The sequence below is a fragment of the Mesoplodon densirostris genome, chromosome 16, assembly GCF_025265405.1.
Source record: "Mesoplodon densirostris isolate mMesDen1 chromosome 16, mMesDen1 primary haplotype, whole genome shotgun sequence".
NCBI lineage: Eukaryota > Metazoa > Chordata > Mammalia > Artiodactyla > Ziphiidae > Mesoplodon > Mesoplodon densirostris.
In genome coordinates, this window is record NC_082676.1 from 84005656 (window position 1) to 84019934 (window position 14279).

Consider the following 14279-nt stretch of genomic DNA (forward strand, 5'->3'; position numbering starts at 1 on the left):
CACATATGTGTCCCATAGGCACACCCGCCATCTGACTTTTCTGCCTGTACTTGGGCATCAATGCCTAAGTTTGAGAGCAAGAGACAAAGCGAGGGATGGGAAACATGACAAAAAGCCTCAGATTCATTTCTTAGACTTGCCAGCATTTAAAAACACTTCTGGGCTCTAACTAGAGTGACAATAAAATCATTGTCCAAATTGGGCTACTTCTGAGAGCAAAAGGAGGCTCTATTAATAATGCTGGGACAACCAACATAAAACAAAACTGTTGGGCTTCCCTGGTGGCGCAGTGGTTGAGAGTCTGCCTGCCGATGCAGGGGACCTGGGTTCGTGTCCTGGTCCGGGAAGATCCCACATGCCACGGAGCGGCTGGGCCCGTGAGCCATGGCCGCTGAGCCTGCGCGTCCGGAGCCTGTGCTCCGCAACGGGAGAGGCCACAACAGTGAGAGGCCCGCATACCACAAAACAAAACACACAAACAAACAAAAAACAGAACTGTCACAAGCAAACAGAGATATACAGTCACCCAGGTTCTCACAGCCAGGAAAATCCAGGCACCACCTGAAACAGCACGGGCCCATTATTCTTTAATCCTCCCAATTACTGTGACATAGTCACCATCACATTTTACAAATGAGGAAGCTGAGGCTCAGAGAGCTTAGTAACCACTTTCTAAAACATAATCCAGATTCACATGCTGAGGGCTCTCTGCCTCACCAATGCGCCGTGGTCCACACTTTTGGGAAGCGAACAATTCTGATGTGTGAGACCACTTGCAGAAGCCCACCATTTAGACACAACATTTAAAACTGAGTTTGGGGCTTCCCTAGTGGCACAGTGGTTAAGAATCCACCTGCCAATACAGGGGACACGGGTTTGAGCCCTGGCCCGGGAAGATCCCACATGCCGCGGAGCAACTAAGCCCGTGTGCCACAACTACTGAGCCCACGTGCCACAACTACTGAGCCCACGTGCCACAACTACTGAAGCCCGAGCACCTAGAGCCCGTGCTCTGCAAGAAGAGAAGCCACGACAATGAGAAGCCTGAGCACTGCAACGAAGAGTAACCCCCACTTGCCGCAACTAGAGAAAGTCCGCGCGTAGCAATGAAGACACAACGCAGTCAAAAATAAAAACAAATAAATTTGTAAAAATAAATAAATAAATAAAACTTTGTAAAACAAATCCAAGTATCATTAGAGGCCTGTGTACTTTAATTCTTGGTGTAAATCAACTCTCTCCCTTTGGGAAAAAGTTGTGATAAACACCAATTTAAGCAACATAAAAATGTCACATGATTAAAACAAAAACAGTGACTGAAAAAGTATCTAAGATCTAAAAAATAATTTGATGGGCTTCCCTGGTGGCGCAGTGGTTGAGCGTCCGCCTGCCAATGGAGGGGACACAGGTTCGTGTCCCGGTCTGGGAAGATCCCACATGCCGCGGAGCGGCTGGGCCCGTGAGCCATGGTCGCTGAGCCTGCGTGTCCGGAGCCTGTGCTCCACAATGGGAGAGGTCACAACAGTGAGAGGCCCATGTACCGCAAAAAATATATATATAATAATTTGATAAGGAAATAGCTTTTAAATTCCAAAAGCTACCTTCCATTAGAATGAATTACTTAGAGTCATATTTTAAAATATTAGACACTATCCAGCCTTATTTTTGGCACAAAGACAAAATGTTCTAAGATAACTGAAACAGCACCCTCTCTCTCTCCCTGAGGGACAATGAGTGCAGGTATGTAAAAATCAGTCCTGTATCTGGAGTGGGTTTTTTTTGTTTTTTTTTTTGTGGTACACGGGCCTCTCACTTTTTGTGGCCTCTCCCGTTGCGGAGCACAGGCTCCGGACGCGCAGGCTCAGCAGGCATGGCTCATGGGCCCAGCCGCTCTGCAGCACGTGGGATCTTCCTGGACCGGGGCACGAACCCATGTCCCCTGCATCGGCAGGCGGACTCTCAACCAGTGTGCCACCAGGGAAGCCCGGGAGTGTATTATTATATAACAATAGTCAACCAGCAGAGAGAAACAGGAAACAGCACCTGCTCACACCCTACCTCCTGGAGGACTAGGATTCCAAAGAGGCTGCTGGAGCAGGGAGGCTGCAGCCCGGGACACTGCCCGGATGAAGCAAATTCAGAGGTAAGGAAGCATTAGACGGAGTTCTGGTGAAGGGTCCAGAAAAGACATGAGATACTGAAAAAGTCTCCTTTTTATGTTTATGCTTGCCTAGAAAAGCGTTTTTATTTTACTCAGACCTTTATTTTCTCCTCGAGGTAAAGAGCTGCCGGTGTGGATCTGGTGCTGCAGCTAGCGTCACAAAGCTGACGCCCCGGAATGCATGAGCGTGGCTACGTCCCCGATCGTAATACCCCTGACGCTGTCTCAGGAAGTAACCCTGTTGCCCTTCACATGACTGAGCCAATGACATGAGAGCCACACAAGGAAGGCCTGTGTCACAGAATCTTGGGAGTTGACACCTCTAGCCACTGCGGTGATTTTCTCCGGCACGAGAGGAGCTCTTGAGACACAAACGCCGCGGCGATGCAAGATGTCCCGGAATCCAAACCAAACACAGAGAAGGGCTGACCTTGGAAGCTGAGGGCGTTCTCTTGAAACACGATAGTCACGAGGGTGGATCTTCCCTAAATAAACCTCCCATGTGGTCAAAACAGTAGGATTTCATCAGGGAGGTTCTCAAATCAAAACTAGAAACTACCACGATATCAGGATTCTACAGTGAAGACCAAGAAAGAGGTAAATGCACAAGCGTCAGTTTTCTGGATAAAGATGACTGAATTCTCTTTGTTCCAAATGCACCCTTACAATGTGTGCCGTTTCGTTTAGAGGTGTATCAGCCAAAAGCTCCAGAAACAGGGCCTTTCCGTTCAAATGACAGATTAATTATTGAGATGACTTATGAAACAGAAGGGGTGATGGGAGTTATCCACGTATCAGTAATAAAGTTTACCAAGGGGTTCACGGTTATTAAAAGATGTACGTAAAGTTTATAACTTGTAAAAAACTCTGATTCTGTGTAGGCAATACAGGTAAAGGGTGAAAAGTTCAAAGCGCTCAAGTGGGTATAAAGTAAATGTTAAGCCTCCCTCCCACCACTGAATCCCAGCCCTCGGTCACCTTCCCTCAAAGTAAACTAGTCACTCATGTACCCCCCCAGAGAGTCCACACATAAACCAAACAGGTAAGTTTATCCCTTTACAAAAAAGTAACCAACTACATACAGTGTCCTGTATCTTAGCATATTGGAAATCACTCCTTGTCCATTCACAAAGCATTTCACATTCTTTTTAACAGGTGCACAGGAGCCCATCATATGAACGAGCAACACTTAAGCCGGCGGCCTACTGACAGGCACCGAGTTTCTTCCAATCTTTCATGCCTACAAGCAACACTGTGGCAAACTCCAAGTATTTTGCACACATGCAAATATATAGGGAAGAAACCGACCGATACCCACATGTACACGACACACACAGCCAAATTAGGCTTCCAAGAGATTCAACAAATCTACATGCCCACCAACAAAATAAGCTGCCTGAGCAGAAGGGAGGTTCTGGGGAAGGCGTTCCCTGCTCCAGGAAAGACCCAGAAGCAACAGTCTCACAACTGCACAGGTTCACCAACCCAATGTATCATCTTGATGAATTTTCCTTACTGTGATTGAGGCTGAATGTTTTTTTATATATGTAAAAATCTCTTTTACTTATTTTATTGTTCACCATATTTGCCCATTTTTGCGCTGACTATTGGTCTTTTCCTTACTTATCGTAGAGCCCTTCTATATTAAGGAGATTGGCTCTAAGTCTCATCTATTACAATATTTTTTCCCATTTGTCTTTTTTTTTCTTTGAAAAAATAAGAGAGAAACTTTATTTCAAACAGGTTCAGTGGTATGCATGCTACAGCACAGGCTGGTTGTAACAGCAGTTTCATTTCAAACCTGAACTGATGCACAAATGTGACACTGTTAAGCAATGATCAATTACTGCTAAAATGTGGATTAAATCCACCAATAAGCCAATTCTGACATTTATTATAGATTCTATTATTTATTTTAGTAGTAGAGGTTAATTTTCATCAGAAGAAAATGAAAACAACCTTATGGCTTCTACTAAGATAATGAGCTGTATCCCCACTACTGCTCTGAAATTATACCCCTAGGTTGTTAAGAGAAATTCTGACTTCATCCAAATGTATTACTTAACTGATAATCTTCAGTCATCATCTACTGTTGGCTTGATGGTTATTCCTCTTCTTATTTGACCCTAACCATCATCTGTCTTTTTTTTTCACTTTATGGTATTCTTCACTGAAATTTACATAATCTTTAAAATAAAGCATATGATGTTATTGATTTGTAACAAATTGGCAATTAAACTAACATGTTTTTATAAAATACTGTCTTCAGTTCAGTTGTGGTATCTTCAGCTACAAGTATCAGAAAATCAAACTCCAACTGGTTTAAAAACAAACAGGGTGCTTCCCTGGTGGTGCAGTGGTTAAGAATCCACCTGCCAATGCAAGGGACACGGGTTCGAGCTCTGGTCCAGGAAGATCCCACATGCTGCAGAGCAACTAAGCCCGTGCACCACAACTACTGATCCTGTGCTCCAGAGCCCGCAAGCCACAACTACTGAGCCCATGTGCCACAACTACTGAAGCCCATGTGTCTAGAGCCTGTGCTCCGCAACAAGAGAAGCCACTGCAATGAGAAGCTAAGAGTAGCTCCCGCTCGCCACAACTAGAGAAAGCCTGCATGCAGCAATGAAGACCCAACGCAGCCAAAAATAAGTAAATAAAATAAATAAATTAAAAAAAAATAAAAACAAGCAGGACCTGTCTTGACTCAAGGGACTGGAAATGCAGGGCCAGGACTGGCACCAGGGTGTCCTCTGCTTCTCAGCCCTGCCCTCCTCTGTATTCAGCTCCTCCTCGGCTGTGAGTGGAGGAGACTGAGCAGGAATTCAGCAGCTCACTCATGCACAGGGCCATCCAGGAGGAAAACCATATGCTGCTTCTGGATCTTTCCCAGAGGAGCAGGGAAGGACTTCCCTGGAACTTCCCAGGAAACTCCCTGATTTCACTGGCCCAAATCAGGGCACATGTCCAGTCCTGAACCAACCACCCGTCCGGCACCGGGCAGAGGGCCGGTTTCTGTGAGGGGTGGGGGAAGTCCTGCCTGGAGAAGGCTGCTGCATAAGCAACCCACCCAGAACACCCCACACAACTGACAGATGTTTGCCGAACTCTGACGTGTGACGGTGCCTGCGAGGAGAAGCCTGAGGCGTGCGGCCATCCATCCACCGCAGGGGTGTGACTGTGCCCTGACACCGCCAAAAATATTGGAAGAAAAACATTTAAGGAAAAAAAGGCTTATACTTAACCCACTATTACAGTTGTAAACCCAGTGTGCTAAACAGAATGGGATGTGAACAGACAGGGAAACTAAATTAGACACCCTGTACCTGAAATGACACCATCTTTCGGAAAATCTGAGCTCAGTAAGGACCTCACAGTGCTAAGTCCTCATCGCACACATTTCAGCTCCTTCCTTTCCTTCAGCATCAGGACCAATGACAATCCAGACAATCCAATGGGGTCCGACAAAGACCAAAGAACTGGGACCGTCTTTGATCCAGACCCCATGCATTCATGTTTTCAGAGGTAAACTAAAATATCCAGAGCTCTATTTTCCACATTACTGCAGTACGTGGGCATGCGCCAGGCTTCTTGGTCATCCAAACCCTAAAGCCTTTTTCTCATGAAACACTTTGCCACTAACATTTCTCTCTGTATTTCTCCCCACGAACTACCATCTATTAAGTTTCAGTCTAACGTTCCACCCTGTCAGGATCCTGATTCCGTCACCCAGGGTATCAGCTACTCACTCCCTCCCACTTTTATCATCATCATCTACAATCTGTAAGCCTCCCTCCTACATCCCGATTCAAGCAGTGATAAAACACGTTGGATGGTAGCATGCCATGCAGCCCTGCCTTTGACGGATGAGTTTTCATTTACTGATGCCTTTCTTTATCAGCCTCAAGAATGCTCAGCTCATCCTACAAACCACAGTCATCGACAGGGAAGGTTTCCAACGTTTTCAGACATTCTCAGCTAAACGACTGTCGGCAGAAAATGGTAACATATAGAAAAAAACTATCAAGAAGAGATATAACTCTTACAACTCATTAATAAAGGACAAAGAACCCAATTTAAAATTGGGCAAAGAATCTGAATAGACATTTCTTTAAAAATAATATAAAAATGGCCACTGAGCATATGAAAAGATGCTCAATATCATTAGTCATCCAGAAAATGCATATCAAAACCACAATGGGGCAGCATTTCATACCTACCAGGATGGCTACGATCAAAAAGTCAGACAATAAGTGTTGGTGAGGATGTGAAAAAACTGGAACCTTTATAAAGTGCTGGTGGGAAAGAAAAATGGTGCAACTGCTTGGAAAACAGTCTGGCAGTTCCTCAGGAAGTTAAACAGGTTTACCATGTAATCTAGCACTACCACCCCTAGGTACATATCCCAGAGAAATAAAAACATAAGCGTATATAAGACATGTATGCGAATGTTGACAGCAGCACTATCTGTAACAACCAAAAGGTGGAAACAACCCGGGCTTCCCTGGTGGTCAGTGGTTGAGAGTCTGCCTGCCAATGCAGGGGATACGGGTTCGTGCCCCGGTCCGGGAGGATCCCACATGCCACGGAGCGGCTGGGCCCGTGAGCCATGGCCGCTGAGCCTGCGCGTCCGGAGCCTGTGCTCCGCAACGGGAGAGGCCACAGCAGTGAGAGGCCCGTGTACCGCAAAAAAAAAAAAAAAAAAAAAAAAAGTGGAAACAACCCAAATGTCCACCAACTGACAAATGGATAAGTAAACTGTGGTTTATACGTTCAGTGCAATACTATCCAATTATAAAAAGGAAAGAAGTGCTGATACATATGCTCTAACACGGATGAACCCTGAAAACGTCATCCCAAGTTTAAGAAGCCAGACCGAAAGGCCACATCGTGGATGAGTCCACCTATATGATGTCCAGAACAGGCAAATCTACAGACAGGAAGTAGAGTAGTGGACGCCTAGGGCTGAGGGAGTTGGAGAGAAATGAGGAGTAATTGCTAGTGGGTAAAGGAAATCCTTTTTGGGGTGATGAAATGTTCTGAAATTGATTGCAGGGAGGGTTGCACAACTCTCTGAATAGACGAAAAATCGCTGAATTGTACACTTCAATGGATGAATTGTATGGTATGTGAATTATATCTCAAAAAAGCGATGAAAAAAGAAGAGGTGTTGGGAATTCCCTGGTGGTCCAGTGGTTAGGACTCCCCTACTGCAGGGGGCCCGGGTTCCATCCCTGGTCTGGGAACTAAGATCCCGCAGGCTGCGCAGCCAAAAAAAGAAGAAGAGGAAGAAGAGGTGTCACACAGAGGAGAGCAGTGTTTACCTTTCATGCTGACCCACACGATGGCTGACGCGGTGCATATGACAACTGCCAGCAAAACCATGAGCACGATCAGGTAACTGCTGAGCAGGACGCCACCAGGACAGTCCAGCTTCCCTCTGTGCACGAGATACAGCGTCAGGATGCCGATCCACCTGCCGAGACACAGGTAGCGTCAGAAATGGAATCCAAGGAGCCGCTTTGAAAAACACGATGGAAGGAAGTAAACGGAGTTAATACTTTCCAAAACAGGGCGAGGTTCACTTTGGAAGTGAATCTTCCTCAATAAAGTATTTACTAAGTCAACTACAGAGTATGGCTTTTTAAAAAATTTTTAATGAGTTTTATACTTTCTAAGCTTACATCATTTTTTTTTTTTTTTTCGGTACGCGGGCCTCTCACTGTTGTGGCCTCTCCCGTTGCGGAGCACAGGCTCCGGACGCGCAGGCTCAGTGGCCATGGCTCACTCCGTGGCATGTGGGATCTTCCCAGACCGGGGCATGGACCTGTGTCTCCTGTATCGGCAGGCGGACTCTCAACCACTGCGCCACCAGGGAAGCCCTACATCATTGTTTTTATTCTGTGCCTGTTGTAATACATTTAAAGCCATAAGCAAGCAAATATAATGTGAACTGCTGGAAAGCAGCCCCATCATGACTCCAAGATATGCACCCGGTAAACAAAGTATATGCTTGTTCAGTCATCAGCAAGAGAATTTTTACTTCTGTGGATTAACAAGAAACTGACAAACGCACATCGTAACCGGCTGGGTGTAGTACAAAAACAAGGGGATAGGAAGCAAGTTATGGAAAGATGCTCTGTGCTGAACACTGATCAACTTGAAAGGACAAGGACTGCAGACTCATTAGTATATTTTGTAATTCAGGACAGAGCAATGAAAGGCAGCACCAAACAATGCAACGTGATAGTGATTCTTCACTAGAGTTATTTCAGAATCCGGCAGGGAACCATTTCACAAGAACGCGGTATTAGAGATTCAAGGCCAGAAGAGGAACTGGACTAGATAACTTTTTATGCTTTTGTCAGTTTTGTGATATTACATCCTTGTCTAGAAATAATAACGGGAAATGATCTCAGAAAGACTGGCTCTAAAAACTATGAAACAACTAAGAAGCAGCTCATAATTTCATGTTTTTAAATTCCTCTCCCCTTAAGAATCTACTTTTTAATGACGATGATAGTACTCTTCGCTCAGACCCTCTGGGACTGACTTTCAGGCACCCAATTCCACTTCCCACGGATTCCACATTTTGAAAGACTAGAGAGAAAATGCCAGTCCTGTGTGCTCGTCGAGGGATTCAGCCACAACCGGCTCAGGAACGGCACGAACGGTACTGTTGCCATTCCTGCGTTTGGCAGACAAGATGCAGTGCGTTTCCATGCAGAACGCTGGACTGTTCCCGGCTCGAGGCAGGAGGTCCCGAGGCCATGGCTTTGGGCGGCAGCACAGTCCCGGCGGCTCCCAGGCCCGGGTCCCGACGCCCCGGAGGGGTGCCCGTGCCCTGCAGCGCCGACGTCCCGCCGGCGGGCCCACCCCATGACGCCGGGCATGGCGCTCCCGCTCTGGACCGCCGTGTGCCGTCAGTAAATGGGGACAGCAGCGGCACCCACCTCCTCGGGCGGTGGAGAGGACCAGGTACAAGAACGCAGGGCAGGCGACACCGTCCCTGCCCTCGACCGCCTCGGCCCCGCTCCCGCCTCCGCCCCGGCCGCCCGCTGCCCGCAGAGCCCGCCCTCACCACAGCACTCGCACGAACAGCTCGAAGACCCCCGGGAACACCAAGTCGTCGCTGGCGATGGCCCAGCGCCGGCCGAACAGCACCATCCCCGGCATGGCGAAGAACCCGCCGCCCGGGCTCGGGCCGGCTCGCCGCGAGCGCGCTGCCACTCAGAGCCCCGCGCCCTCCGGTCTCCACAGCTGAACCGCGACTCCGCGCAGGCGCACGCGGGGGCGGTTGTCTGTACGTGTGGGGGCGGGGGGAGAGAGTGAGAGACCGAGACCGGCGCACGCGCACTGAGCCCCACGCAGCAGCCGCTGGGCTTCTGCGCCTGCGCAGATGAGCTGACCCGGAAGACGCAGGTGGGCCTCGTAGGGTCTTCGCAGGTGTTAAGTCTGTTCTATTTTCTTTTTGTAGATAAGGAGTCTTCCTGACCCGAAGGGTTAGCTAGCCCAGAGACCCCCAGCAGTCAGTGGCGGATCTGGAGTTCATACCCAGGTCTGTGGGGCTGCAAGCCTATGACGAAGTTGCTCCCAGCCCCGACCGATCCTGGGGTCAGGAGTGCCTCTTTAGGACCATTCCCTGGTTCAGGGCCTGAAGCCACAGGGCAGCTCTGTGCTGGGGAGTGGGGAATAGCCTGATCTGCCCTCCTTCCTCCCGAGCAGGTCATAGGTTCTGACCACTTCTCAGCCCCTCCACTCCCCTCCACCCTGGCCCGAGCCCTTCATCGTGTACCTAACCCGGTCTCCCCACCTGCTCTCCCCACCTCTGCCACCCCACCTACGATGCGTTCTCCCTACAGCAGCTGGGGTGACCTTGTTGAACCGTCAAACCAGGCCCATCAGCTTAGTATCTTGCAAGGCTGCACTCGAAACCCTTAGAGAAGCTTTTCCTTGGTAGTCATACAGCGTAAGTCTGTAAATGCGTGATTATCTGCCTACCCGGGTTAGGGTTACTACTTTCTCCCTCCTTCACTCCACTGCCTGCCACCTTTTTTCCCCTGAAGTACATCAAGCTTATTCTCGCCCCGAGGTTTTCAAAGTCTCCGTGTCCTCTGCCAGGGACGCTCCTCCTGCAGGTTATTCCCCTGTCACTCTCTCACTTCATTCAGCCCTCAGCTCAAGTGTCACTGCTTCAAGAGCCTTCCCTGGCCACTTTATCTAAAACAGCCCACCCATCGGTTCCCGTTCCTTTGCCCAGCTTCAGTTTCCTTCACAGCTCTTAATCACTCCCTGACATTGTATCACGTGTGTTACCGCTCTCCTCCCACCTTAAGTGTGTTAAGTTGCCTGAGCTTGGAAACCTTGTCCATCTTGTTCACTGCAATGCACATAATAGAGCACATTAAATGCACTTACTAAATACTTGATTAATGAACAGACAAACATTAAATGTCAAATTTTTCCAAGTCTGAAGAACCTTCAGTGGTCTTCTAAAGGGCAGAATTTCAGAGTTAAAAATGATGAAACTGTATTGACGGTTGTGAAAATGGTACAGGGAATTGTAAACAAGGAAGTTATGAGATTTTTATAGAAAAAGAGAATCATTCAATCATTCATAAAATAAATATTTATTGGGCACTTGGTATGGCCAGAAGTGACTTAATTAGAGAGGTCAGGGAAGACTTCCCTGAAGAAGATATTAAAATGAGATCTGGAGGAAGAGTAGCAATTAAGGTGAAAAAGCGTGATTCAGAAGTTAGAATGTTGTGCCTGTGATCACATAGATTCTTTTTTTTTCCAGTTTAAATAAAAGAGGGAATTTATTAGAAGAATACAGTTTCTTACGGGGACTCCAACAGCAGAAGTGGGTTAATAAGAGCTAGAAGGAAGTCTTTCTGGAGGACAGGTAATGTTGTAACCACAAACGTTTACTTCTGGGTTTTGCAAGAACATGAATAGAATATCTTAGGGGTCAGTCCTCCCTGTATAGTGCATAAGGGACTAGAATGTGGCTTCATTTCTGCTGGCTTTTTGATCCTTATATTCCTTTATGCTGGCTTCAGACGTGTCAAGCACATGTTGGCAGACGTCTGTTCATGAGCTCAGTCAGGCCTCTCTGAAAGGGCTCGACAGCTGGAAGGGCACCTCGAGTCTGTATGTGCAAATTAATTTTGCTCCCTGAAGGATGGGTTGTAGTGTAACCACAAAATTCCACTTCCAGGTTCTTCATGATCATGTAACGAAGAGAATTTCCCAGGGTATGGTCCTCCTCGTGCAATACAAATGTCACACAGTGTCCATCTGTCCCAGCTGCCTGGACCATTTCCAGGGCTGTCTTCCTCTCGTCTTCAGCCATTGGGGTCTCCAATCCAGCCAAAAATAACTGAATTAATTTTTAAAAAGAGTAAACAAATTTTTTAAGGTAAATGTATTTTTTAAAATTAGTTTATTTCTGGCTGTGTTGGGTCTTCGTTGCTGTGTGCGGGCTTTCTCTAGTTGCGGCGAGCAGGGGCTACTCTTCGTTGTGGTGCGTGGGCTTCTCATAGTGGCTTCTCTTGTGGCAGAGCACAGGCTCTACGTGCACCGCCTTCAGTAGTTGTGGCAGGCAGGCTCATTAGTTGTGGCTCGTGGGCTCTAGAACACGGGCTCAGTAGTTGTGGCACTGGGGCTTAGTTGCTCCACGGCACGTGGGATCTTCCTGGACCAAGGCTCAAACCCGTGTCCCCTGCATTGGCAGGAGGATTCTTAACCACTGCGCCGCCAGGGAATTCCCTGTATTTTGTGTAGTTCTAATCACTGCAGGTATATTCTGCCATTTCCACGTTAACAGTATTCCATTGATTGGATTAGAGCTATTGTATTTATTTACTTAATATTTGTTTTATTTGGTTGCACCAGGTCTTAGTTGCGGAAGGCAGGCTCCTTAGTTGCGGCACGTGGGCTCCTTAGTTGTGGCATGTAAACTCTTAGTTGCGGCATGCACATGGGATCTAGTTCCCTGACCAGGGATCGAACCCAGGCCCCCTGCATCAGGAGCGCAGAGTCTTATCCACTGTGCCAGCAGGGAAGTCCTGAATTGGAGCTATTTTAAAACAATATATTGTGCCATCATGTGGGTATGTCGTACAAAGCATAGACAGCCCCTTATTTTAGTTTTTTTAAGTTTTCTATTAAAAATAGCTATTTTAAAAGTTTTTAAAAATCAACGTTAAAAAATAACTGTTTTTTGTTACTTCCAAAATGAGATATCCAAGTCAAAGCATAGCTCTTGAAAAGGTGAATGACCCATCATGACTTCTAAATGATGAAAATTTTCAAATACAGAGATGTCTGATACCTAAGGACCCCACCATCCGATTTAACAAGGGATAACATCCTGCCATATTTGCTTCATCTTGAATTTGGTGGTGGCGGGGGAGATCTTTGATATCCTTCCCTGCTTGTTCTTTCAGGTTAATTTCACTATGTATTTGCAAATAACAGCAGGTATTCTTCAGCGATTTCTTGGCATTTCATTTTCTCTTCATATTAACTCGAAGAAACTGATCTTTACTCTGTGTTTCAAACTGATTCACATCTTCCTCTATTTCTCCCTTTAGGACTGGCTTTTCTTTGAGTAAACCCCTGTGTTCTGGATAAGATTAATATCCTTGGATTTAATGTTTGCTCTGTTGTCTGTGTCAGATAGGGGTTGGGATGGGGGGTTTAGCCAGGTGAGCTTTCCATCAGTTGGATAGTTGTTTCTCTGAGCATCTTTAAAGTCCTGAGATCTTCAGTTCTCAGAACTTGAAGTAAACACATCACTTAGTTTTAGGGCACACCAGTTTTCCTATTACAGAACTATTTATTGTCTTAGAAAACTTATGAGTAAATAGGTTCTGTATTTCCATTCCGTTTTGGTAATGGAGTCAGTATATAGTGTTTGCCTGAAGACTCACTTTTTAAGTACCCAAGGTCACACTAGGTCAGAAATCTGGAATATTATGTTCTGGTAGTATAAAAAAGTATCCTTGTCATTGTTTAAAAGGACTAGTGCTATGCTATATTATGCTGCAACTTGCTTTTAAATTGCAGGGACAAAAGTGGGAATTGTTTCAGAACTGGAAGAGAATGCCCTGCCCAGCACCTGCACAAGACTCCACACTGCAAAGGCTAACCCAGATCAGCTGGCAGGGGAGGGAGCGGTGGTTGCTGGGCAGAGTGCAGGTTCCTTGGAGTTTCTACATTCAGCCACCACATGGTGAAGCACGCAGGAGAAAAACCCACATGGAGCCCCAATCCAATCAGCCCGCATCAGACCTGACAGCAGGTTTTACAAGGTACCTGGGAGTCATTTTCTGAAGATGCAAGCTCTCTAACAAGGGCAAAACTACTAAAGTCATCAAATGGGTCAAAGGAACTCTGGCTGAACTGGTTCCAGCCAGCTTTCAAGGCAGCTGTCCCAAGTTAAGCACAAAGAACGGGAGGGGCAAGACGGCCCCTGAGGTCCTGAGCCCTTGATGTACCCCAAGCGCTGTGTTTTGAGCTTCAGGACATGGGCTCATCTACACCTCACAGAAGTCCTGTGGCAGGAGTCTCTGCTGGTAACTGAGCGGGTCCAAGGCTCACGTTAAATCCAAGGTCAGAGCTAGAGTGTGGGGGAGCCACGACTCAACACAAGTCTGACCCCAAAGCTTGTGCTTTTCCTAGCGTTCCCACAGATCACTCACGATTTCTACTGAAATGGAATCTTTGCTTGATCTTTCCAGGAAACTGTCCAACCAACTGGTATCTTTGGAAAGGCTGGGCTGGATCTTCCCTGGCAAGGCCGTCCACCTGCCACTTTTGTTTTCTCCAGCCATTTCTCTCTTTGACCGGACTATAAAGAAGCAGGAAACCTTCCTCTTCTTCTTCTTCTTGTCTTTGGCCATGCTGGGCAGCTTTCAGGATCTTGGTTCCCCAACCAGGGATTGAACCCAGGCCACCACAAGTGAAGCACCGAGTCCTCACCAGTGGACCACCAGGGAACTCCCTGGGAAACGTTCTTCAAACCCTGTGATTGAACTGGACAGGGAATGGATTGGTGTCTGTAAGCAGCCAACAGCCAGCGGCTTTTCAGAGTTACTTAGTGGGCAAA

At 47.0% G+C, this 14279-nt stretch overlaps 2 protein-coding genes across 3 annotated transcripts in view; both read right to left on the minus strand.

The window, feature by feature from the left end:
- Positions 1 to 9422, minus strand: part of DAGLB (diacylglycerol lipase beta) — a 32601-nt gene extending 23179 nt beyond the window's left edge. For both annotated transcript variants that reach the window (XM_060120605.1, XM_060120603.1), the window contains exons 1-2: positions 9243 to 9422; positions 7486 to 7637 (exon numbers count right to left, since the gene is read on the minus strand). In XM_060120605.1, coding sequence (XP_059976588.1) covers positions 7486 to 7637; positions 9243 to 9337 — 247 coding nt within the window. In that variant the 5' untranslated portion in view covers positions 9338 to 9422. The remainder of the gene's footprint in view (positions 1 to 7485; positions 7638 to 9242) is intronic.
- A 1717-nt stretch (positions 9423 to 11139) lies between these two features.
- On the minus strand, positions 11140 to 14073 carry LOC132477015 (DNA-directed RNA polymerases I and III subunit RPAC2-like). The gene is given in 3 exon segments (XM_060079267.1): positions 11140 to 11251; positions 11253 to 11546; positions 14041 to 14073. Coding segments are annotated over 3 exon segments (414 nt in total). The 3' UTR covers positions 11140 to 11164.
- Between the last annotated feature and the right edge of the window lie 206 nt (positions 14074 to 14279).